The sequence below is a fragment of the Spinacia oleracea genome, chromosome 1 (genome assembly GCF_020520425.1).
Source record: "Spinacia oleracea cultivar Varoflay chromosome 1, BTI_SOV_V1, whole genome shotgun sequence".
Taxonomy (NCBI): Eukaryota; Viridiplantae; Streptophyta; class Magnoliopsida; order Caryophyllales; family Amaranthaceae; genus Spinacia; species Spinacia oleracea.
The window spans coordinates 65289585-65317134 of record NC_079487.1 but is presented as its reverse complement, the minus strand read 5'-3'; the positions used below and the strand labels follow the sequence as shown (position 1 = coordinate 65317134).

The following is a 27550-nucleotide window of genomic DNA, read 5'->3' as shown; positions in this document are numbered from 1 at the left end:
TCTATCTAGATCATGTCCAGATCAGAACCGATATGTACAAATCGAACTAATATATCCAGATTTGGTCCAGATTAGAACCCATATGTTCATATCAAAACCGATCTATCCGGATTAGACCCCATATATTCAGATAAAAATTGATTTGTCCAGATGAGATCAGGTTTGTGCAGAGCATGTTCGAATCAAAACTCATATGTCCAAATTAAAACCGATATATCCAGATCGTAATCGATATGTGCAAAAATGTCCAGATCAGAGCTGATCTGTCCAGATCTGTCTATAACAGAACCCATATGTTCACATCAAAACCAACATATCCAGATCATTTCCAGATCATAATCGATCTATCTAGATTATGTCCAGATCTATCTAATAAAAGGAATAGTTAGATAATGAGCAAAGTCAAATAAACAATGTGAAATTTTTAATGACAATGTCATAAATTTGATAATTCGAATAATATTTATTTTACATTTCAATAGTTTATTATTAATAATTGTAGATTTTTATTTAAATTATAAATTTGAAGAATCAGCTCCATTCAGATCATATCAGATCAGTTCAAATCAGAAAAAATAACATCAATTTATATGAGAAAAAATAAGATCAAATCAAATTAATTCAGTTCAGACCAGATAAAATCAAATATGATGAGATCTAGATCAGAAAAAATAACGTGAACTATAAACGGGACCTAAATTGCAAACAAGTGCTACTGGCCTAAGACACTTGGGAATTAAAGATATCATTTATACGTATACAATCGCAAAGGCTTTGGTTACACCCAGGGTAAGTGGTCCCTGGGTACCTTGCCCTCTTACTGGAGGATTACACATCAGCTTTGCCACGTCAGTCCCAATTTTTCATTTCGAATTTTCAGTTGCTTTTTGAATTTGAAATTCAAATTGTATTTATTTTATTTTCCTTTTTTTTATCGATGATACCAATGAATCTGTTGATGTTCGTTGTTTTTGATCTATTCGTCCCCCCATGTTGTATCAATGAAAGTGATGATGTTGTTTGACATATCTATTATGTCGACATCATTTTTAAGTGATTGAAATCCTAAAAATGAACCAGTCTATCCCTTTGAATTTTAATTTAAATTCGACTGGTATTTTTTTTTTTTTTTGTTTCCACAACAATGAAGGCCTGAACATTTGCGTTTTAACAATAGCCATTGTTTGTGTGATATGTATTTTCTAAAAAAATTGTTTCAGAAGATGAACTCGGAGAAGAAGAGGCGGAGTTTCCTAAGTAAAGGTTATGTTGTAAAGAAACCGCAAAAAAAAAAAAAAAAAAAAATGGTTTCATTTTGTTTGTGTAGGGATCGATCCCAGGACCTCAGCAGAGTCAAGGCAAAGAGCATTGAGTAGTAGCAGTAACCATTCTTCTGACAGGGAGGCAAAGCCATTGGTTGTTGTAATTGAAAAATCTACTTAACCTTTATCCCTTAAAATTACGAGGTTTATTTTATATTGTATATGAATATTAAGTGTAAACAATTACGTTGAATACACTGGTTGCTATTTTAAAAAGTATTAGAGAAATCTAGAAGACAAAATTGTATATTTATCGTAGTTGTTTTATCTGTGTTCGTCAATTAGTCGTATCAATTTATCAAATTGTTTAAAAAAACAGTCAAAACAGATGAAGTGGTACATGACAAAAATTCTAAAAAATGTAATATAGAAAACAAGAAGCAATTATAAACCTTAGTGATATTTAATATTGATATCATAATTGTGTACAAAAATTGGACATAATAATACCGTACATTTTTCTAAATAGTTGATATCATAATAACACCGTACATTTTTCTAAATAGTTGAGGCCGTACCAAAGTTGTTAATCTAAACCCTTCTGAAATACTAATTAGTAGATGTCGTACAAAAGACCGTACAAAAGTTGTGAATCTAAGCCCTTCGGAAATACTAATTAGTCTAGGCCGTACAAAGGTCCGTACAAAAGTTGTTAATCTAAACCCCTCGAAAATACTAATAAGTCGAGGCCGTGCAAAAGTCCGTACAAAAGATGTTTATCTAAACCCCTCGGAAATACTAATAAGTCGAGACCGTGCAAAAGTCCGTACAAAAGATGTTTATCTAAACCCCTCGGAAATACTAATAAGTATTGATTAGACTATGTAAGGTAAAACAAAATATTACATAGCAGACCTTTACCGTAAACCCTAATCCTCAGCAAACAATCGCCTCAACGACTCTCCAAAATCGTCGTCATCGTAAATTCTCTTCCAATCCATGCAAACTGCCCTTCCATTTCCCCCTCCCGGACCGTTAACCTCGGGAAAATGTAGTATGCTAAAATGAGCTCGTTGTGAAAGATGTCATGAGCCTTCATCCAAAACACAAGAGTTACACAAACAAAAAAATAATTACATGAAAACAAATTCCGAAATAGTAAGACTAAGTTGTAGTTTATAAATCATTGTTCTAGTAATTTTTCCAAAGCCAAGTGTAAAATTTGATTTTAAAATCTGGACAGCTAATCAAAACTTTAAAAATTAATAAAATTAAAGTTCCTATAAATTTCAATAAATGTTAATCTGAATCATTAAGACAATTTCATAATTCAGAAAATATTTCTTCCAGTAATTACCAATTAATGCGTCAAGTTTAGACCTAAAAATTAAAATCTGGAAAATGAAGCATAACTCCTAAATAAATAATTCCTAAAAAGTAAGACCAACTTACATTTTAGAAATAATTGATCCAGTAAATCATCGAAAACCAGGTGTTAACAAAAAAAATGGATTTAAAAATCTGGAGAATTAATCAATAATTTAAAAAGTATTACAAAAATGTTAAATCTGAAAAATCAAGACAAATTTAAAATTTAGAAATCTTTCTTCCATTAATTACCAGTTAATGCGTGAACTTTATGCTTAAAAAATTAAAATGTGAACAATTAAGCAAACCCTAAATGGCGCATTCGGTATTATTAGTTTAGTGCTTGGGCGGGATACAATATGGGGAAGTAAAGGGCGGTATTCTTCCCGCTAACAAACCCTAAATGGCGCATTCTGCCAAAAAAATTCCCCCTAAAACCCTTTGCATTTCCCCCTAAAACTCAATTAATGTTTGCTTACTTGGACCAATTAGATGGCAGTGTACCTGGGCCCTGATACCCCCAGTGTAACTGTATCATCTCCCACAATATCTACAATTCATCTACACAAAACTAATAAAAAAATTAACCTGCCAACATTAACACGGTTCGGGTTTAGTTTAGAGACAATGGAATATTTCCTACAAGTGACTTACTTTTTGCTGTATTCTTCTATCGAAGATGCTTATATGTCTCACATATCCTACAAGGTTTGCTACAACAGATTACCACTGAAGCTGTGCAGGCAGTTCAAGAGAGACTCATTAATTCACTGTTATCAACAGGTAAAACAATTAGACTAGTCCCGGATTAGAGCTTGATCCTTGTTCGACAAAGCTAATTGGTCTTAAGAAAGGAGGGCGATAAGCATCTGCTGCATTTCGGGAGTTGATATCTAGATTATTTTCTTTCTCATCATTCTCATCTTCCTCCTTGACAATCTGCAAGAGAAAGACTAATGACCATTAATAAAGACATTGGCAACGTAATACATGAGTATCTATAACCCTTCCTGCCCTTGAATCTAGAACAAAGACCACATGGGTGCGAAAACATCAAATGTAACTTCTCATTTCTAATAGGAAAAAGAAAACATCAGTGAACATGAAGCAACTGTTTTAGGCTATACTCCATAACAAACCCGTCAATGGCAATGAGCACAGAGTATATATGAACTGTAAAGACATCCTAGGAACTTCTGTATGCTTTCAGTTGAAGCAACATGCGGTTTTTCAAGCTCATACACCAATGAATTCTTCTCCAGCAATATATGTGAGAAATTAAACAAGCAGCAAATCAAAGTTCACACAAGCAAAATAATAGATGTAATACACACATATTAAGCTGAATACTGAATCAGGCTCTTGCCACAAAGATATAGTATGATAATCCCGGTCCTTACAGTGAGTCTATGTTGCACACTGTGCAAAAGGCGAGGTAAAAGAGAGAAAATTTTATGAGATTAGATTTTTGGCATCAAATATAAGACAAGCTGAACAAACCTATTGACCAAAAAAGAGTAAATAATCTTGACCCATGGCATGGCATCTTCACTTTTAGTAACGTTAAACAAAAAAAGTTTATGAAGGTACGACTCCGCATTTGTATAACATGCAATCTATACCTAGTCTATAAAAAGGATAACCATAGATGATTAGATGACATGTGTCATCCCCATCTTTCATCCATAAATTTGTTTTTTTTTTCAAATTTTTTTTTTTTGTTATACGAAGTATTTTACAGCTTCAACCCCTTTTCCACTTCATCTTCCTCCTTCAACATCAATTCACCATTTAATTCACATATTCATTCAACCCCTTCCACTCCATCCCCGTCTTTAACATTCAATATAAATTCACCATCTAATTAATAAAATTTTCAACTTTCACCTCTATATAAATCATATATTCCCACTAAAATCACAAGACGTCAATAAAATTAGCACTTTAAAATAAAGCTTAACAACCACTATATAATGGCCCGTTCACCGAACGGGCTTAAAAGCTAGTTATAATTAAAGCAAATGAGCAATAGTACTCCACATAATCATATGTGGAATGAAATAGATATGTTCTTGCAGTGTGCCAAGAACGAACAAGAAAAGCAGTAACTCCTACTATACTAGGAATAATTCCAATTCCATCAACAAAAGAAATAATTCCTATAGAAAGATCTAAAACTAATGTTATAACAGAAGCAAAGAAAGATTAAATAACGTAAATAAAGAACGCAAAAATTTAACGTGGTTCAATAACAATGTGTTAGCTACGTCCAGAGGGGAGGAAAGCTTTATTGATCTTGAGGAGTATAGATTACATAATACTATTAAGTTATGACCTAGAGAGTTTATATAGTACTCTCTAGACAGATGCGGAAAAGCCCAGAAGGCCGAAAACAGATAACCCTAGTCCAGAATAACAGATACCGTAAAGTAAGGGGCTTGACCGATTCAAGACATTATTCTAACAACTAAACCGATCCAGCAATATGATAATAAACCAACGGAAACATAAAAAACTACTTGAGCAAATAATCGGCAGTCGTTTGAATTAAATAGAAAATAATGGTTATTCACAAATACTATATCAAGAAACTTAATTTTGGAACGAAAGGGTAAAATAGACTGTTTCTAAAGACCTTGTCGGTAGCTTTGCAAAAAGAAAGCACGAGCAATTAATTGTCCCTATTACAACAACCAATCCTGTATGTGTAGAGCATATTTTTTTTAACGAAAGAGTAAAAAAGTTTATTTCAAAAGTCCAAAAGACCTGAGCTACATGGTAATTTGCTAGCTTACAGGCAGAATAAATGAGCAATGATCCCGAAATTCCAATTCTTTTATCCCAGAGTGGCGAAGTTAAAATTTTCTTTCAACATTTAAAGAACATATAAAGCGATTTGGCGCTTTTGATTTAGGGCCAATTTTCAAAAGTTTGAGTTAAAATACAATAAATATTCTCCTCCTTCAGCGATGGAAAATAATGTTTTATAACAAAAGAGTAAAACAAAAGCATTGAACCAAAGAAAGTAGAAAGGCAGCTTTGCCTCTTGCTATATTCATTTATTCACTCTTTTTAATGATGATCTATTGTCTTTCTTACTTTAAAGAAAACTAGTCTTATTTGGTTGTGAAATGTTTTGCAATAACCCCAAACCGTAGCTCAATGATTGGCAATTAAACTCATTAGTCAATACTGCACCTTCATACCAAATGTCCACATCCAATCCTGAAAACTGAAAGCAAGTGGAATCATAGAACAAACAACATATTAAATCATAAGCACCTGGATTGTATGTTGGCTGAAAGAAGGAAGAAAGCGGAGCTTGCAATACTCATTGAACAGAAACGTGAACACGAGAAGTGGTAATGTAGCAATTGACGCCCCTGGCTTTGACTTCAGTCCGAAAAGCCCAATCATAGTAATTTGCATGAGAGTGAGGGCGAAAAGGATGTAAGAATGAACATATGGCCAGTACTGCCCGCAAGTCTCATAAACAGTTGGATATACATCCTCAATCTGCAATAGGAACAGATTACAGGATTCCAATTATGCATCTGACATAAAGTACACTATTGTAGAAAAAACATAAAAGAATTCATGAAACTATCAATGTCTTTCTTAAACAACAACCAAAAAAATAACTTTTCAATGCTTTAGTTTGTCCTGCATGGTGCATTGATACGTTGTTCATATTACTTGCACAGTTGCACTTAAGACACTTGTAATTATATAACTCTTGCAAAAACTAAAAGAAAGGAGCAGCTCTAATCATCAGTCTACCTAGCAAAAAGTAAATATACAAGCAGTTCTACTCATCAGTCCGTCTTATGATTTTGTACAGAAATATCCATGCGCTAGTCTGACATTATTCAGAGATTTTTGAATGATATTTTAATTAATATTTTTGTTCCCTTTATGTACTAGGGTGACAATGAAATTGAGCAGTAACTTATGATTTTTATTTTTTTAAATCATAAAAACATTATGCTTTAATTCAAAAGGCTGGTGTTCCTGCTAGACTGGATCACTTGATAAGCAGGACATTGCCAATGAATACCATCTCAGCTGCTGAGGATGTCTATTAGGTTTGCGGTATCAGTAAGAAGGATACCCTGATGTGTTTGCAATAAGGTGGGAGTCACCTCCATAGAAGATACAAACACGTGAAGTTCCAGACAATATCAGGGGGGTGGGGTTCCCCAATGAGGCAGGCAGCAAGAGGTAAGCAGAATCATGGATTTCAAGAGAGAAAGAGGATGGACTTGAAGAATACTGCGAACGTATAGGACAGGATTCGTATCGATTAAATTAACAGAGGAAAGACGAGGTGCAGCAAGAATTTTCTGGTATACTTTGCTTAAGATTTCTTTTTAGCTGTTTTAGATCACATACAGTCAACTCTAGACAAGACCATGGCCCTACATAATTCAAAGACAATCCTATTTCCGATTTTTTCCTCAGTGGTGTCAGAACAATAGGAACTTGAACAAACTAACCTGATTCATGTAGACAGCATATCCCAAGTATAAGTAGCCAACAAGAAACGGAAGCAGCAAGGGAGAAACAAGTGCATAAACCATGCCGATCAGTAAGCAGAGACAGACAAAAGGGATAACCCTGAAATAAGGTAGCGAATAAAGATAAGGAGATCTTTTCTTTCCCCGACCAAATGTATGTCTCTTAAACGCATCCCAAACCAGCAGACCTGCTTGTAGTATTTCTAGTGAGAAACCAGACAGACCATCTGACAAGATGTATGTTGTGAAGAAATCAGCCTGAAAGTCAAAATAAGCTTATGAGATGTTTATAAACTACAACCCTTTTTCCTGAATAAAAACCAATATTTTTTTTGAATTAATAGCATTTTCTCAGTGTAAGTTTCAATGAAAGTTAATACGCAATGGCTGAATATTCCATAGTACTCTGGTACTCCCTACCATAAATTTTGACATCACAGAAAAAGAAGAACCCAGTAGTACAAAACACAAAGCTTACAAAACATCATAAGAAATTTAGCATTATGGACAAGTTCAACAACCTTACCTGAGCCGCAACAGCATGCGCCAGGTGGCTAGGAAAATCACCTGGATGACTGAAAGATGCTCCAAGTTCATCAAGGAGAGATCCTGACAATAAGCTCAAGAAGAAGACATTGCCAACTAGAAAGTAAAAGACCATATTGCAGACCTTTATCTCTGTCTGACTCCTTGAGGGATAGCCTGCCAAATGAGCCATCCCAAGTATTGAATACGGAACAATATATATAAATCCATTGAGGATAACACTAGGAAGGTATCCTGTGACCACAGAGCTTAATCCTGGTCTGCAAAAGATCCATATATTAGAGTACAACTTCATGCAGCATCTAAACATTCAACAACCAGAAGAGGTGGTTCACGTCCAAGGAAACATGTATAGGACACAAATAGGTTTTTCACCAATAGATTTATTGTTTTTACCTAAGCTATTGTCACACAATCGTTATTTGAAAACAATTTTTCTGACCCATGAGGAGCAGAAACGGTACAATACAGTCAAATCCACAATACGCGAGTGCTTTCCTTAATAAAAGTGTGAACAATTGCATCCAAGCATCACAAATTACTTTATAGCTATGTCGCTTGGACTCTTCATTTTACCTCAAGTACCCATGTCGGATCCTCGATACTCGGACATGGGTATGGACACCAAACACTTCATTTTGGACCAAAAGCATGGAGCTTTTTCACAAAATAACCGAGTCGGACACTTGGACATACCCTTGTCCGACATGGGTACCCGAATCCGAGTAAAATAGCTTTATAGATATATCACAAATTGATTCAGGAAACTTCATTTAAACAAGTGATTTGTTTCTCCTTTACACCAACCATTCATGGCAATGGGTTCGGTTTACAACAAATAGATTTCTTCTGGTAAAGTCACGTGTTTTTTTAGTTGGAAACTACTAACAAATTTTATACGCTTCACAAAATTTGAAGATAACACATTTCTCAATCGACTCAAACATAGTACACTTCAGAGCTATTATAATAACCACAAAACCTTCAAAGCACCTTTCCTTGTCTTTCTTTCTACAGTAAAACTTGAAGATTAAAGCAACATGTATCACCTGCAATAAGTAATAAGCTACCACAAATATGTTGTTAGCATGTGAACTAATAATCATGTATCATGTTCAATTGTGCACGCCTCCGAATAGACAACTTACTTTAGTATTAATAACAAACAAGTTTTCATTCATTGATATTATTGGGAATAACATGTTCACCTTATCAAAGTTTTTGTCCTCGTTTTTAAGGCAGAAGAAAAGTAATCTAACAAGAATTGAATTACCTCTAAACTTGCTGATGAAAAAGAAAAGTGGAAATGGAAAAACAAAGGCAAGACCTGTTTTCTGTAACTACACTGCCCAAATCCTTGCCAAGTTGAATAGAGCTTCACTGTTTTTTAGCTTAAGAATTAAGAAAAACTTGTATTGATAAAGAGGGAAGGTTCACCATTCACTTGATAAAATTCTATCTCAATTTGAGAGGCGATATGTACCTAGCAGTTAGGTTGATAACACCAAAGTGATCCGAAAAATATGTCTCCAAAGCATCTAACCCCCATTCCCAACCACATACTCCGCATTAACTAGTACAAGGCAGCTGCCAAAAAAATAACTAGTACAAGGCTAATTTCACATTCATTATATGTTAGCCACCTAAAGATCAGATATTATATTATTTTCATGGATGCTGCAAAAAAAGAACATCTTTTGTGATCAGTCGTCACATAAATGAAGTTCAACACACTGTGTATATTAACATGCAACACGACTGAGAGTCTTACGAGACAACTCGTTATGGACTAGTATCCAAATTTAAGCTAGCACATATATAGCAACGAAACAAGAATACTCACATTAACTGTATAGCCATGGCCGGAGGGAACCACTTCTTCAGCTTTTCAAATTTTGCTATTCCTTGAACAGCTGCTACTGGGACGGCGAAGAAAATTGTGAGAAGTGTTGCAGCAAGAAAGAACCCAATTTTGTACAGCAACAACCTCCGAGATGGGGTTGACAAGTTCTTCCATAACAAATCTCTAGGTTCAGGAGCTTCTTCTGTCATCCATAAGAAAGGATGTGGATGTTGTTGGGACTGTGCAGCAAGTGCAGCTCCAATCCGAGATTTAAATGTCACAAAAGCAGTAGGTAACTCCTAAAAAACAGAAATGAAAGAAACTTCTTGAGTCTATGTAAACTTCACCAACATTAAAGGGTGCAAAGAATGAGAATAATTGAGGGGATAAAAGCGTAAGCACGAGACCTAAAAGGCTAAAACATACAAAACTAAGATTAGAAGCACAAAGTTACAAGAATCTTTTAGCTCCCATATGAACATGATACCAAAAAAATAGACAAGAATTATCTGCAAGACTTATCCATCTTTTAGTTAATCCCAACTTGGGGCTAACCTTAATTAATTACAGCTCAAACAAGGCTCTTCTGAAAACGACTGTGGCAGGCAGTGTCAATTTTGAGTAAAAATATAACAGTTCACCAGCAAAACCGCCCCCTACTTCACACTTAAACCCTTTATTTTTTTGTTAATAGAAGTAACAATTGTATGATAAATAGTACAAGTATATCTTTTAAAGATAACAGTTATATCTTTAGCCAATAACATATACTGTATATGAGAATATGAATATATGTCTCCATACTCATTTATACATACATGTACATGACTATATGTGTGTAAGTGTGTGTGACTGGCGTGATTCTACATTACTTATCCAACCGGGAGGGGGGGGATATAAACAAAAGAGAAAACACGTCTGACATATGTTTTGGGTTGCAAGTAACAACAACGTATAAGATAAATACATGAAACTGTCACTACAAAAAAATTACCATTTTCTGAAGCACAGTTTCATGCTGCATACCACATATAATACCACATATTCTGCGAAGCTTTTCCTCCAGCGATGTAATTTTTGAGGCATCTCTTGTCAAAGGTTCAGTAAGTGAAGCGTTCCTGCTATACTTCTTTCTCATAGACTTCTCTTGTAATTGTTGTATCTTTCTTTGTATCCAGGCTGCCTGTTCCTGTATGATGAATTAACTTAATTTGAAATAACAACAATTCCACAGGAAAAAAAAGCCACACCTGTATCTAAAGAATAGTATAAACTACTAGCTTGACGCCTCTAAGCAACCCTGCGGATATTCATTTGGTTGAGTAACTTAACAATTTTTTTCTGTGTATAAAACTACAATGCATTGACCCATCGAATGCCAATATCTGATGTCCTATGATAAGGTGATACATCCTTCAGGGGTATAGACCCATCGAATGTCAATATCTGATGTCCTTGAGATTCAACTGTTTGAAGAGCATTTGCCTATGAGGCTTTTTTTAAGTCAAGTTCACATGGATGAAAAAGAAGATAAAAGAACAGAAATACAAGAAAAAGAGCCCTTGGCGGAAAAAAAAAAGAGTTGTACACTTTTCACACAATTGAAATTTAACTCCAGAGGAACCAAGAAATTGATTTTATCCCACAAAGGGGAAAAAAATCATGCATAAATACCATCATTAGATAGGTCTCCTACTTACACATCAGAATCTAATATCAGCTGCAGTAGATCTTTTTTCACGGGGGAATAAATGATCAGATCAAATAAGAATACTACTTCTCCTCTTGAAAACAAGTTGCCTCCTATTCCAAACAATAACTACATCATAGTTTCATTCCCAAAAAAGGATGGGGATGATTGCAGGAACCAATAACTTAGCTCTCCTGGTCATCCACAAAGATCTTCTTTTCCTATTCCCTTCTAACTACTGCTATATGATCTTGCAAATCCACTTTCTACATGTCATTCTTAACTCCCTCTATCCAAGTTGTATTAGGTTTCTCTTGGCTCCGGGCTCCCTTTAAAACCTCCATTCTCCTGATTCCCCACCTTCCTTATCAAGGCATCCTCTAGTCAATGCCAGTGTTACCTAATACTCTAATTCCCTCATGTAACGCGTATTGAAAAAAATGAATTACAACACAAAAGTTGCAATTTTTAGACCAACTTCACAAATTATGTAGGCAACTCTGGGCAGCGCCTCACATATTCAAACCAACGTAGCCGGTTTCCCTAATCTTATCCTCAATATCAACTCCAACTTTCTTTCAAATATCTGAATTCCTAATTTTATCCCTCGTGTGTTCTCAGTTTCTCACATATCCATCTCTAACATACGCATCTCTGGTACACTCATCTTCTTAACATGCATGTTCCTCCCTAAAAGCCCATAATTCGGATCACTACAGTAATGCAGGTCTAATTGTCGTCCTATAGAATGTCACTTTCAATCTTAAGGCAAACTATGATTGCATAATAACTCACTTGATCCACCCAGACTTAACTCTATGGGTTACATCCTAATGACCTCATCAATATCTCCTTTTCCTTAGTAAAATTGATCCTAGATACTAAAAAGATTCACTAACTGGTAACTCTTTACCATCTGAAGTCGGAACATCCTCATTTTTCTCCTCCTAATACAAGTTGCCTATTTCACTTCTAAAAAGTATTTCCATAGAATAAGAATAGTACTCAAAGCTTTCAAATTGAACTGCGCTCGGTGTCTCTCTTACTTCCACAAAGGATGGTTAGGCATATAATATTGCATATTCTAAGTGACTGAAAAACATACGAACTCCATCCCTAGACGACCTACATTAGGAAAGCAGCCAAACAGACTGTAGAAAATGCTGTTCCGAGTCTCATCTACTTGCAGCATGCAAATTGACGCGCAAAAAGAATATGAAAACATTCCAAAAAACAGCTATAAGTTGATTCCTCATAATGATTACCTGCAGCATATCAAGATCCCTCCCATCATACAGTATTTGATGTGACTGAAAAGATTGTGGATAATGTCTGGTGAAGAAGTGATGTACATTGCACCCATAGCTTTTATGTTCAGGGCAAAGCGGAATTTCCCGAACTAAAACAGTGAATTGATCTGGTCGATCCTTTAATTTCTGAAGCCAAAGAATCCGTCTAACCAGAATTACTTTATATTCCTGCATATCCGAGGGGCTTAATGAAAGTCGTGACATCACTTCGGTAGCAGGTAATTCAAACAGACCAAGCAGAAAGATATAAGGAAAACTTGCAAAGCTGTAGCCTTTACTAAATCCATTAACACAAGTGTGTGACCCACTAATTCAGGGATCAAAACTCTGGTAAAGAGATCATATTACTTTCAGGAGTGGCTAACAATGTCTCATAGGGACAAGGTTAAGTTCACATGTATAAAATTGCATTATTTTTGTTAAACGTCCATTGTCATTAATTCATTGTAGTTGATTTTTCATTATAATCAATCAGATCCACAACTCTCACAGGAATATTGGCTCTCGGACATTAAGTTAAACTCTAAGGAACTGTGGTATTTTAGTACTTTGTCGAAAAAAAAATTATAGTTTAAGGAAATTAGTCCATCGCGTTTTTCACATTTTGATAAACACCCTGGATCCCATGTTTTGATAATTGCATAGAGGTATCCTACTACAATCTTTAACTGATAACTCTAATGGAAGCACATAACAAAACCTCAATGAATCCTTTTTAACAATTGTTTCTTTCCATGCTTGTAGCAATGCACAGTGCCGTTTTTCATATGATAGGCTCACAGACACCTCATTTCTCTAATTTCCTTCAGCTAGCGAAAGGGAATTTGAAAACAGAAGATACATCATATATGTGAAGGCGAAAACAGGGAGGTTTGGCATCTAAAAACACATTAGCAAATATAAAAATGGTACAAGTCATTTAACATGTACAACATCCAAAATTAGGCCATAGTCCCCCCCCCCCCCCACCCCCCACCCCGCCTTTCCAAACAAAAGAAAAAGACAGAAAGAAAGAGCACATGCATATTTCTGTTACACTAGTAAGGCAAGGAAAACAGAAACCTACATTGTCTTATAACATCAGGATTATCAAGATTTTACTGATGCTGCATTTCATTTTCCCCCACTTTAAAGATGACAAGTCATTCAGGTTAATCTTCAATCAACTACAAAAATTCAAGCAAACATCAAACTGCAAGGTTTCACAGTAAATCAAGAATATCTTGTATGAAGTGCTAGCATGGTTAGTGGCTTTGTTCTTTTCCACAACTCTTATCTGAATCAATATTAAGTTCTAAAATAAATTTAGTTGCTCTTAATGAACTCAATTGAGTATAGGTGAACTTATCTGAACATTTTTTTTTTCTCTGAAACAGTTTTTCTCTTTAACAATGAGAGAACAAGGCCTTTATCCCATTGTCACTCCCTTCATCCGCTTCACAATAGATGTATCATTTTAACTTTCTACACTATTTATAAACTTCCTCCGTTTATTTTTACTTACTCCCTCTGTTCTTGATTATTAGTCCCTTTTGAAATCTTAACACTATTTACAATTGAAGAGAATCTTCTAATTTCTTTCCAATACGTATTTCAAAATATATTCATGTGAGATCTTGTTTTGTTCGTCTCAATGTGTAGTTTATTAATATCAAATTTTTATATTTTTTTAACGTACGTATTTTGAGATATTCACATTTAAATATTGAGTTGAAACGGACTAAAAAGTCAAAAGGGACTAATATTAAAAAACGGAGGGAGTACATCATTTGGGTTGGGTACAAACATTAAGAAAGGAAGTAAATATCAAGAATGCCCATGTGATAACAAACAAATAGGTAGAAAATGTCAGGTATTAATGGTAAATATAAAATATGTATAAAGGTAAAATGGGTATTTGGCGTCTGAACACACCAAAAAACATGTGAATGCATACCATTAAAGGAAATGGTGCAAGTAATATGCAACTTCCAAAAAAAAGGAAAATGGTGCAAGTAAAAAAAGACGGAGGAAGTATTAACTTTGACCATCAATATCTTTAATTATATAAAAATAAGATATTTTAAAAATATATATTGAAATTAACCCAATAATAGTTAAAATAATTCACCAGAAAAACAAAATAACAGTTAAAAATACATAATTCGCCTTCACATATATGATGTATCTATTAAGCAACGGAGGAAATATGTCAAAGTCCAATGATACTACTAGGTAATTCAAGATCAAATAAGTTACTTAGAAATCGAATTCCGGAAAGGAGGAAGCCACATTGTAGATTAAACATATATGTAGCACAATTCCATGTGTATGGACCAATGCAAAGACACCTCTAAGATGATCATGAATTCATGATGATAAGAGCTCAAAGTAAATTGGGGGGGAGGGGGGGGGGGCCTTAATGCTTAGAATTCTATATTGAGATCATTGTCAGTAAAACTGAACAAGGCAACTATATTACTAATCTAGTAATATGACATGGTGCCACTATTCACCTTATACAACATGTATAATCCATAGAAGGATATGAGCCATAAGCAAGAAAAGTGCACCCACAGCCTGTCAAAATTGAAGAAAAGTTGTGAATATACTTGGAAAAGTAAATTTAATGCCCACAAACCACAAGGATCCAACACTTACGGAAGTAACAGGTAACATCACAATAGCATCGATCCAACTCACCATCCTACTAAGAAGCTACCGTCAATGTCATAAAGTCATTAGCATTTGAGCATGGAATGGAACTAAACATAGAAGACAAATCATTACCGAAAGCCTCACACAACACGCCCATCTAAGTATCTAACGCAGGTAATGAGGGATAAATGTAGATAAGATGTGCAACCATATCTGCGGCAGTTGCAAAGAGACTGTTCCAGTAGGACCCTTTCCCAAAATTCAATTGTTTAAAAATAGGCACTAAAAGTGATCTTCGCAACACATAAAATATAGAATAGGGAATGTTTCATCTATTAGGGTGGCTGTGAAAACTGTTTAAAAGACAACACTAAATGTCAACAGTCAACTTGGCCTTACAACTCCAATATATTTTGCATCACAATAATGGATTTTCTTTTAAGATGGTTGATTGAAACTTCTTGCTTGACAATAGAAAAAAAATGGCACTAAACCACGTCTCTGTCTAAGAGATTGTCAAACATATGTGAAAGTCGTGAAAACATCTCAAAGTATTAAGTGGGAGAAAATCTAACATCAAATACAACTTTTTCTTTTGAAGGGATTACTGAAGATTCATACTCCCTGCATCCCAGATTCCCAGGTTCGTTTTTGCACTTTCCATTTCCATTTGTCCCACATTAGTTTTTACGTTTCTATTTTGGAAGGCCCTACAATTAGTTTAACACTTTTGTTTCCCCACTACCAACAATTTTGGGTCACATACAGTTAGAATCCAACCTTCCTTTACTTGTATTTTGCTTATCCATTGCTTTCTAGGATCTTTCTAATAGTTTTCTAAGCTTTAGATAAAATTAATCCAGCGTTCACTGGAAGTTTAAAGCTAATGCAAAATAAACCTCTATGAGGGGTATGGACCAATACCTCTCATCAGAAATTGTCTTTGCTTAATTACTTGCGTGTTGTTAGCCTTTATAGATATTGTGATGTGCATGTTTTTAAGCTTTTCAAGACTCAACAAATTCTCCATAAAACAGATACATTCTAGTCGTCGGTCCCGCTTGTGCGTGTTGTGCGTACACAAGCGCCCCGATCGACCCTCAACCCTCACTCTTATCGCCAATAGGCAAGAGTATCCATGATGAAGCAAGCACCCGCTCGTGCACCAAGCCTTGAGTTAATGACGTTAGATTTTTGTTAGTCATTAAGGGCATTTGGTATTTTATGTATTTTGAAAACATGGGGGTATTTGGTGCGTTCTGCAAAGCTTCGGGGGCATTTCATGAAAAAGCAATATAAAAAATGTTAAATCTTAAGTCATTAGTTTAAAACAATGCAAGTTACTCATTAGTTTAAGGTTCATTTCTGCTACAGAACTATGTGAAAATTGTTAAGCCAATGTAAGTAGACCTTCCCTTTTTCAGAAATAATTATTCAAGTTAAGCAACCAAGAATAAAGTTCATATCTACCTACGAATCAAAGAAACTTGTCAGAAAAACTCACTTCCATAACCTAATTAGTAATTACTTCCTATGTTACTCCGACTCTTCATTTTACCTCAAGTACCCGTGTCGGACCCTCGACACTCCGACATGGGGTACGGACACTCCGACACTTCATTTTCGACTTAAATCATGGAAATATTTCATAATTAGCCGAGTCGGACACTTGGACACGTACCCGTGTCAGACACTAGTACCAGAGTCCAAGTAACATAGATTACTTCTCTTGTCTTTTTGACCCTTTGCCAGATTCAACTTGAAATAGAAAAATCAAGGCAAAAGGTGAGTTACTACAAAACTTGTAACATCATAAGCTACAATCATCTACAAGCAACAACCAACACACAAGATCATGGTACTGTTTTCAACAATAAAGATGGTCAATTACTCTAAAATACTTTGTATTATTTAGCAGAAGATGAAGGGATTAGTTTATTACCTATTAGATCCTGCTCTGATATTTGATATGGTAAATGAGTTCATGTAGTGTGAATGGTTAGACTGAGAGGACTCGGAAAAGTAATTGAGTGGAACAAGTATTAGCAATCCGACCACAGAGCAAAACACAAAGAATCTGATACTGCAAAGAAGAGATTCCAAAATAAATAACAAAATGAAAAGGATAAGATGGTCATAGAAGTTTCTTAAACCAATGGAACATTATAACTAAACTAAGTTGGATAGAAAAGAAAGAAACACAATAACTTAGATATCTACCAACAAATCTAACAACACTAGAAACTATACAACAAAATTATGTTACACGAAAACCCTTATATGTTGGAATTTTAGTTAACTAATTAATTAATATCTAGTCAACTAAATAATATATGGTCCATATTTTAAGTGGGTAGTTGCCTTTGATCAAGGAACTACCCATGATCCCATGATCTTCTCCCCTTCTTTTGAAACTGCTCACCAACCGTATACCAATTTGTTGGGATCTTTGATGGCAAGACTCCACTATAAATATAGGTGTTTTATTCGGAAAATGGTCACTGAATCTACTCTCCAAAAAAAAAAAATATCTAAAACACCATCTAAATATTGAGAGAGTGAGGGTTTGGCACCGGAAGTCAGAAGTAAAGATCGAATTTGGTACGCGGGTTTGTGGCACAAGGAGACGATACAATAGTAATGGCTGGAGGTATTCTTGATCCTTATAGCTTCCGCTCTTACATTACATGTTCGTATTAAGATTGATGAACATGATTAGTTATCTGATTAATTCTATCATTTGGTATCAGAGCGTTTTTTACCTTTGTCTTGTATATTGTATATTGTTGTTGCGTTGATGATGATGTATGTTTTTGAATTATTTTCTTTATTTGCGATAATACTTCGGTTTTGGCATCTCTGTTCTCCTAATTATCTTCTGCTATTACTGCTGAATGTGTAATTGGAAAACCCTGTGATGATGCATATTGTATGCTATGTTATTCACATATTATCATCATTTTTTTTTTCTTTATCTTCCGTTGCATTGTTCATGAGGTTGAGTATGTACTGATGTCTTTTTTATATTGGTATAATGGAGTAGTATGATGCGTGTGAGTTATGATTTTTCATATAGTATTAAAGCATATGGAATTAAATATATAACCTTCTTCCATAGTGGTTCATTAATCAATCATAACTTATCCTTCTTGTTCTTTGTATAGGAGAAATTGATTCTAAAAATACAACCTTTAAGCGATCTGCTTAAAAAGAGCTGACTTTATATTTATCCAAGAATAACACAATCTTTTAGACCTATCTTCTTTTAAAAGGCTCCCCTCTATAATAACTTGCTAAAATAGGTAATATGCTACAATATTTTTTAATATTCTTCTTAATTACATAAAGAAAAAATGTTTAATTTGTGAGGTTGGTTTTCATATTACCTATTGTAGCAAGTAATTTACGAGGGCAGCCCTTTCAAAGAAGATAGGTCCAAAAGGTTGTGTTATTCTTAGATAAACATAAAACCAGCCTTTTTTTAAGCAGATCGTGTTGTATTTTTAGAATTAATTTTTAACTTTGTATAAGTTTTTATCAAATATTTCGTATGCTTATATAGAGTTTCATGTCTTGCGTTTATCAAATTAGCAAGTGCTTCTGTTCTTGTTAATTGATAGTTTGTTGAGATTTTATTGTCTGCCATTCATAAAGTACTACTTCTACTGTCTGTTTGATCGTCTCAAATTAATGATTGTCTCCGATTAATTTTCTGGTCAAATATAGTATCTGTGTAGTTAATATCGAGTATGTTAAATTAAGTTAAAGTCAAATTTTATCAGTTGGGGAGTAGCCACAACGCCTCTAATTATTAAAATTTTATTTTGGAATCACATGTGAAAACGAAACTTTGTTGCAGTTGATTGTATATAATATGATAAGACTCACCCACGAGAACTTTATTGTATTCAAACGATTAATTGGGGTGAAATATTAAATTTTGTTTCTTAAGTATCTCACAAGAATTAAGAAATTGATACTGTTTAATAAACTCGCCATATGGTTATTATAAATCTAATTGAGTAGAACTTTAGCCCACAGACAAGTTTATTAGTATTTTGCATGATTTACATTGGTAAAGCATGATTAATGCTAAAGGTCTCTAAATTGATAATAAGCATGATTACTTATGTCTGTACCTTATTTTTTGCTTTTTGCAGTTACCTGGAAACTAGGATGCTCGGACTCGGCTCACCACCCCTCCGTACCGGTGTCGACACGACGCGACCCGGGTGCGGACACGGAATCCGGATCGGACCCGCCGGAGAGAAAGTGGAATCGGCACTCACTAACCCTAGATCTAAAATTGAAGGAAGAAAAAAACAAATCAAGAGCCGGAACCTTAGGGCTTTTGTTCGGCCAGAAAAGCCGAGTAGATCGGAATCACCGAGTTGTTGGTTTTCTTCTACGGCCAAGGGTGGCTGTCTTCTCCTCATCTTCGACCTTTTTTTTAAAAAAAAAAAAAAATCGACATTGTGCCGGTTCTGATTTTTGTTTTTATTTTTTTATGTGGGGTTGGGTAGTGGAAGAAAGTCACGTGATTCTCATCTGTCATTTTATTATTACCGGTTATTCTACCTCTTTTTCTGTTTTTTAACTTATTGGTGGGGTATTCTCGACTCTTGAGTCCTTCTATTATGCCTCTTTTTCTGTTTTTTACTTTATTTAATATCAGCAATAAAGTATGGTATTTTTATCTAACTAAGGAGTTTGACTTCTCACCTACTCCTCCGTAATATACTTCTTTTTAAAAAAATCTGCAAATAAAAAATAAAAAATCTTTATTTTGTTTTTGCATTGCCGTGTCCCCGAGTCCAAATACAAGTTTCGGACCCTTTCAAAACGTGTCCCCGAGTCCTTGATTTTTGAGTTTCCCATGTCCGACACTCGGATCCCTTGCCCGGGTCATATTCACGTGGAAGAGACCTTAAAAGGGCCATATTCACGTGGAAGAGTGCAATTAACGAGCTTATGACCATGTGTGTTCAAGAGGAGGGAAGATTGATGATGGAGGAGGGTGAAAAAGTGAACCTTACTACTTCAAAAAAGAAGGATCACGCTAAGGACAAGGGAAAGGGGAAGATTCCAACAACTCAAGCCATTAAGAAGGAGTCTTCGTGTTTCTTCTGTAAGAAGAAGGGACACATGAATAAAGACTGTGTGAAGTTCAAGGCTTGGCTCAAGAAGAAAGGTAATTTTCTTGCGTTTGTTTCTTATGAATCTAATATGGTTAATGTGAATGATAATACATGGTGGATCGACTCTGGTACAACAATCCATGTTTTGAATACCTTGTAGGGTATGACAAACCTAAGGAAACCAGTGGGCAGTGAATATCACATCTATTCTGGAAATCAGATGAGTTCACATGTAGAGACCGTTGGGACATGCAGCTTAACTTTAAGTAGTGGTTTTATTTTGCATTTAGAAGACATTTCTCTAGAAATCTGATTTCAGTTTCAAGACTTGTACCTTTGGGATTTTCCTTCAATTTTTCAAAGGAAATTTTGGTATTTACTACCTTTAAAATACACCACTTTTGTATTTACTACCTTATGAAATTTTTATTTTAAATTACTACCTTAAACTTCCAACTTTTTTTTATTTACTACCACTTTACAGCTTTCTCATTTTAAAATTAAGATATCTCTTTCGTTTCTTAATCGTTTAAAGTGATTCAAAGTTCATTATTTTCCTTTTTCTATAGGGATTTCATTGATAACGTCATTTCAAAAAAATTCATTTGATAATTCATAAATATTTTAAAATTTTACAAATAATATTTAATTTGTTTAAACTTTTACGAAATGTTAAAAAGTAGGATCCCTATGGAATCCTTACACATAAATGAGAAAAATAAGCTTTGAATCACTTAAAATGATTAAAAAACGAAATAGATATCTCAATTTTAAAATGAGAAAACGGTAAAATGGTAGTGAATACAAAAAAATGAAACTTTAAGGTAGTAATTTAAAATAAATTTTTCATAAGGTAGTAAATACAAAAGTGGTGTATTTTTAAGGTAGTAAATACCAAAAAATCCTTTTTCAAATTCTGGTTTTAGTTTAATTAGAAATTCTGGAATTATTGCTTATGGTATTTTGCCTGATGGTTTATATCGTCTTGAATTGCAAAATGATATCGCCCATAGTTCCTTGCATGTTAATAATGGTTTAAAACGATGTATTATAAATGAAAATTCCTCCATGTTATGGCACCAGAGATTGGGACATATATCCATTGAGAGAGTCAAAAGATTAGTAAAGGACGGGGAACTTGATACTAAACTTTGCTGATTTTGAGACCTGTATTAGTTGCATTAAGGGAAAGCAAACTAACAAATCTAAAAAGGGTGCTAAGAGGAGTTATGACCTATTAGAAATCATACATACGGATATTTGTTGTCCGGACATGAACGCTAAAGATCCGAAATCCTTTATCACCTTTATTGATGATTATTCGTGATACATGTATCATTACTTGCTTAATTCCAAAGATGAAGCTTTGAATGTCTTTAAATTGTTTAAGGCTGAAGTAGAGACACAATGTGGTAATCACATTATGATCGTGAGATCAGATATAGGCAGAGAGTACTATTGTAGATACACCGAGAATGGACAAGCATGTGGTCCATTTGCGAAATTTCTTCAAGAACATGGGATTGTTGCCCAATACACTATGTCTAGTACCCTAGAAAAAAATGGTGTGGCAGAAAGAAGAAATTGGACCTTAATGGACATGGTGAAGAAGTATGCAGAGTAATGCTAAACTTCCACCATTTTTATGGATTGAAGCTCTTAAAACGGCAGCGTATATATTAAACCGAGTTCCTTCCAAGGTTGTCACTAAAACGCTTTTTGAGTTGTTTAAAGGATGGAAACCTAGTCTACGTCATATGCGCATTTGGGGATGCTCGTCAGAAGTAAGAGTGTACAACCCACAGAAAAAAAAAAAAAGCTTGACCCGAGGACTTTTAGTGGGCATTTCATTGGATATCCCGATAAATCTAAGGGTTATAGATTCTATTGTCCATCCCACAGCACCAGAATTGCGGAATCCATAAACGCTAAATTTCTTGAGAATGACTTAGTCAGTGATCGATTCCGGGACATTGTTTCAGAAAACGATCATGTTGAAGTTCCACCCTCTGATTCAAGTGATAAGATGATTGTCATTCACACCGCTCCAGTTCGTTCGGGTGTTAGGCAACCTGTAACGGAAATTCCACAAAACGCTGATAACAATTTGATAGATCATGAAGAAAATGAGGAGCATCGAGATGATCTGTTAGAATGAGGAGATCAACTAATTCTGATGATTATCGGGTGTCTTTGCAAGAATCGGATTGTAATGATGAAGCTGACAATGATCCAATTACGTTTTCACAAGCCACCAGTTCTATGGATTCAAACTTGTGGATGAATGACAAGAAAAATGAGATGGATTCTATGGCATCTAATCGAGTTTGGGATCTTGTTGAGTTGTAATAAATAATTAATAATTGATAATTAATAATAAATAATAAGTAATTAATAATAAGTAATAAATAATAACCAGTTAATTACAAAATAATAATAAAAAATATTAATTAATAACTAAATAATAATAATCTGTAATTGATTACTAAATAATTATAATAAATGATAAATAATAATATTAATAATAATTCATAATTAATAACTAATAACTAATAAGTAATAAATAATTAATAACTAATAATCCGTAATTAATTAATAAAAATAATAATAAATTATAATTAATAATAAATAATTAGTTATAAATAATAATAATAATAATAATAATATAAATATAAATAATAAGTAATATAATAATATAAATATAAATAATAAGTAGTGATAATAATAATAATAATAATAATAATAATAATAATAATATCATTATTATTATTATTATTAAGTTAAATTGAATTGAATTAAACTGAATTAAACTTAATGCTCCTGAACTGAACTGCCAAATAAGTCCTGAAACTGAAATTAAGGCAAAAAGAACAGGGCCTTAGTAGCTCATTTTGATTATGAGTTACATCAAATGAATGTGAAAACAACATTTCTCAATGGTGATTTAGAGGAAGAGGTTTACATGAAACAACCTGAAGGATTCTTCTCTAAAAAGGGTGAGGATCTGGTTTGTAAGCTAAATAAATCCATATACGGACTGAAACAACCTTCTCGCCAATGTTATATGAAGTTCCATCAAGTGATAAATTCATTCGGTTTTGAAGAAAATGTCATGAATCAATGCATATACAAGAAGGTTAGTGAGAGTAAGATTTGTTTCCTTGTGTTATACGTGGATGATATTTCTCTAGCAACCAATGATAAGGGGTTGTTATATGAGGTGAAACAATTTCTTTCAAGTAAATTTGATATGAAAGATATGGGCGAGGCATCTTATGTCACTGGCATTAAGATCCATAGAGATAGACTTCGAGGCATTTTGGGTTTGTCTCAAGAGACCTATATCAATAAAGTACTTGATAGATTTCATATGAAAATTTGTTCACCAAGTGTAGCACCAACCAACTGTGAAGGGTGATCGGTTCAGTTTGGACCAATGCCCCAGGAATTGAGAAGGAACAAATGAAAAATATTCCTTATCTTCAGTTGTTGGAAGCATTATGTATGCTCAGGTTTGCACTAGACCTGACATTGCATATGTTGTGGGAGTGTTGGGAAGATATCAAAGTAACCCAGGTCCTGATCACTAGAAGGTTGCAAAGAAAGTGCTGAGACCTTCAGGGTACCAAAGATTACATGCTTATGTTTAGGCGAACTGATATTCTCGAAGTAGTGGGATATTCTGACTCCGACTTCGGTGGCTGCATTGATTCACGAAAACCTACCTCAGGATATGTGTTTATGCTAGCTGGTGGTGCCGTTTCTTGGAGGAGTTGACTTTAACTGCTACGTCAACTATGTAGGATGAGTTCGTATCTTGTTTTGAGGCTACCTCACATGGTGTTTGACTGAAAGGTAGGTTTCATATCTGGGCTAAGAGGCATCGACTCTATCTGTCGGCCAATAAGAATGTATTGTGATAATTCAGCAGCTGTCTTTATGGCTAAGAACAATAAGAGTGGAAGTCGAAGTAAACCCATCAACATTAAATTTCGAGCCGTAAAAGAATGTGTTCAGGAAAAGAAAGTGATCATAGAACACATTAGCATTGGATTAATGATTGTTGATCCCTTGACCAAGGGCATGCCAATAAATGCTTTCCAGGGTCATGTAGAAAAGATGGGACTTGGACTCATCAATTAACACATATTTTTATGTTGTAACCTTCCATTCTGTTGGATATTTCTTTAAGTTATGTACGTACATGTTATTTTGTTATTCTATTGAAGAAATGTCATTATGTTTGGCCTAGAGTAAACATAAGGTTTATTCATTAAGTAGCATGAGTGGTGAAAGACTGTATGTACTGTGATACATGGAAGATTAATTCTTGTTCTAAGAGAATTGTCGCTGTGATTCGTGTATGAAGTTTTTCTTGGTTAAAATGGACCAAGTGGGAGAATGTTGGAATTTTAGTTAACTAATTAATTAATATCTTGTCAACTAAATAATATATGGTCCATATTTTAAGTGGGTGGTTGCCTATGATCAAGGAACTACCCATGATCCCATGATCTTCTCCCCTTCTTTTGAAACTGCTCACCAACCGTACACCAATCTGGTGGGATCTTTGATGCCAAGACTCCACTATAAATACAGGTGTTTTATTCTGAAAAAGGTCATTGAATCTACTCTCCAAAAAAAAAAATTACGAAACACCATCAAATTATTGAAAGAGATTAGCACCGGAAGTCAGAAGTAAAGATCATATTCGGTACGCGGGTTTGCGGCACAAGGAGACGATACAATAGCAATGGCTGGAGGTATTCTTGATCCTTATAGCTTCCGCTCCTACATTACATGTTCGTATTTAGATTGATGAACATGATTAGTTATCTGATTAATTCTAACACTATACACATAAGTTCTGACAGGCAAAAGAGTCTAAAAGTGGGAATACAACACAATTGAAGCTTATGCTTTGAATAGAAATAGTATGACTTTAAAGGCCACCATGTTTAGTGATTAATCACTGCTACAATATGTAGATTGATGAACATGATTAGTTATCTGATTAATTCTAACATTATACACATAAGTTCTGACAGGCAAAAGAGTCCAAAAGTGGGAATACAACACAATTAAAGCTTATGCTTTGAATAGAAATAGTATGTTTTTAAAGGCCAGCATGTTTAGTGATTCATCACTACTACAATTACGCATTGTTATCGAGAAGTCAATCGAGCGGCGGATTGGTTAGCCAACTACGGGGTCAACTCGGACCAGAAGTTGGTGTTGTTTGAGGCGGTCCGGGTGGACCTTGAGACCGTTTTATTGGAGGACTTAGGGGGCTTGACTTGTTCTCGGTTGGTTCCATTGGAGAGGACCGGTTCGCGTTCTGGAAACTAGTCTGGGCAGCTGAAGGTTAGCAATACGTTTTGTGTTTTTCTTAGCGCGCTTATTAGTTTGGTTATTTCCTTTTTGTTTTTCTAGTTTGTATTTTGCTTTTGTTTAGGGGCTGTGCCCCTCTTCTTCACCCAAAAAAAAAATAGTCCATTTCGTGTTTGACACTCACAAATAGAATTCGGTGGAAGTTTATTGACACAGTTACATCATCCCTAAAACAATAAAATAAATTTCTTATACTTCACATTTGTCTAACACTTCAACCACGATAGTCGTTTTTGCAACTTTGATTCCTAACCATAAATAGGAATTAAGTAAAGCAACTGATTGTGCCGACTCCCTGTAGCCTAAAACACTAGGAGTGCATTTCTCTCTCTTTGATTAACAAATCACTAGATAACTAACAATAAAATTCTGAGCCCAAGTCTCAAATATCGATACAGTCATCTTGAAGTCGACAAATAACTAATGCCTCTTTCCTATCCAAATTGTTATAGGTACCTAGTTGATGATATGCTAAATTGTATTTAGTTCTAAATATTCAGGGATGAGGTATGGGTTAAGCAAGGCTAAAACCCATGCATCATGTTTGTTTGAGAAAATTGCAAATTCTACAATTATACTTCAAACATCCAAGGTATGCGGCTTTGAAACCGAAGGGGTTGGTTTAGCTCATACCAACCCTTTCAGATATCAAATACAATTGAAATATTCATTCTCGAATATAACTAAACACATGGTATTAAGAATAAAGTTCCAAACTCATACCACCATGGTTTTATTCCTCATTACAACCTCATACAAGCCAGTGAACATAACGCCCCGTATCTGAATTACTTTGCGGCAAGCAGGCCAGTGGTTGAAATTTTTTATTTCACAGTAGTTAATTCACCTAACACTTAAACTAGTTCTTTCTATAGCAATTGTAATATGAATTAGATATGATCAATTATTTTTGCATCAAATTATTAAACCTGAAAGAATTAGAGGAATTATAAGATAATTGACAAAAGTATACACAATTGAAACAATAAAAACAAATGAGTCAAAAACAATAGTTTTGAGAAATGAAGTAAGATACCCAAATTTGAAGAGACGGATGATGATGAGAGCATCGAGGCCGAAATTGCAAAGAATATCATCCTCGGGAACACGAAGAGCGCGAGGAATCCAGGAAACAGAGGGCAAGAGACGGCGAGAGGAGAAGCGGTCGAAAGAGAGGGGTTGCTGTTGTTGATGATGATGTTCAGAGAGACGACGAGCATAGTAAATGAAAGAATTTGTAGGTTGTTTCTTGAGAATGGAGAATATACAGAGAACCGAAATTGCTAACCCTATGTTTATTGCAGCTGATGCCAGAAGACCTTGAGGAGTCATGGTGAATTCTGAGGGGAAAGAGAGAGAGAGAGAACTGAGGATGGAGGTGAACGTTTGAGTTTGTTTTTAGAGGAGAGTTGGTTTTGTAGAGTGACATTTGCTATTCCTCCCAAAGTAACGTGGCGGAATTTTAGAGCGCGAATTATGTTTGCCGTTTAGCCTGGCAGCCCTCTTCTGTGAGGAAGTAAAAACACATATCAGATCCAAATACATATCAGAACATAAGACAAAATAGGAAAAAGGACAAAAAAAAAAATTAAATGGTACTTTTCTAAACACAAATGGTACTTTTTTTTACAGAATGGTATTAGAATGGTACTTTTTTTACATGAATGGTACTTCCTTTTTTGTCTTTTAGCTATTTGTCTTTTAGTTGATATGTGTTTGTTGTTGCATGCCCGATATCCGCCTCGACGCACTCCTCTTCTGTCGATTATATGGCTTTTGGTCGTGTCGGGTCTCCTGTTGAGCTCGCTTGTCTTAGAGTTGGCTATGCTAGTTTTCACACAATAATAT

General features: G+C 34.7%; 1 protein-coding gene across 5 annotated transcripts; it reads right to left on the bottom strand.

Annotated features, from left to right (window-relative positions):
- Positions 1-1743: 1743 nt before the first annotated feature.
- LOC110797399 (CSC1-like protein At3g54510) lies at positions 1744-27166 on the bottom strand. 5 transcript variants are annotated; one of them, XM_056830171.1, is made up of 11 exons: positions 26739-27166; positions 24998-25102; positions 17116-17256; positions 15032-15095; positions 12492-12704; positions 10531-10719; positions 9537-9835; positions 7674-7953; positions 7127-7405; positions 5913-6146; positions 1744-3569 (listed from the first exon to the last, which is right to left on the bottom strand). In XM_056830171.1, exons 1-11 carry the CDS (start codon positions 27032-27034, stop codon positions 3423-3425), a joined length of 2247 nt encoding a protein of 748 aa, XP_056686149.1. In that variant the 5' UTR covers positions 27035-27166; the 3' UTR covers positions 1744-3422. The 5 variants fall into 5 exon arrangements, with proteins under 5 accessions (XP_056686149.1, XP_056686120.1, XP_021858207.1 ...); XM_056830142.1 differs by having other exon boundaries at positions 10531-10725; positions 26739-27164; XM_022002515.2 differs by lacking the exon at positions 24998-25102 and having other exon boundaries at positions 26739-27162.
- Positions 27167-27550: the final 384 nt, after the last annotated feature.

Excerpts from the sequence above, each read along its gene's own strand:
- LOC110797399 (XM_056830142.1), bottom strand. The coding sequence starts at position 27,034 with ATGACTCCTCAAGGTCTTCTGGCATCAGCTGCAATAAACATAGGGTTA. Across the intron at positions 15,096-17,115 it reads ATCAGAGCAGGATCTAATAG|GCTGTGGGTGCACTTTTCTT; the intron begins GTAATAAACTAA and ends CAATTTTGACAG. Across the intron at positions 6,147-7,126 it reads ATGCTGTCTACATGAATCAG|ATTGAGGATGTATATCCAAC; the intron begins GTTAGTTTGTTC and ends TTCCTATTGCAG.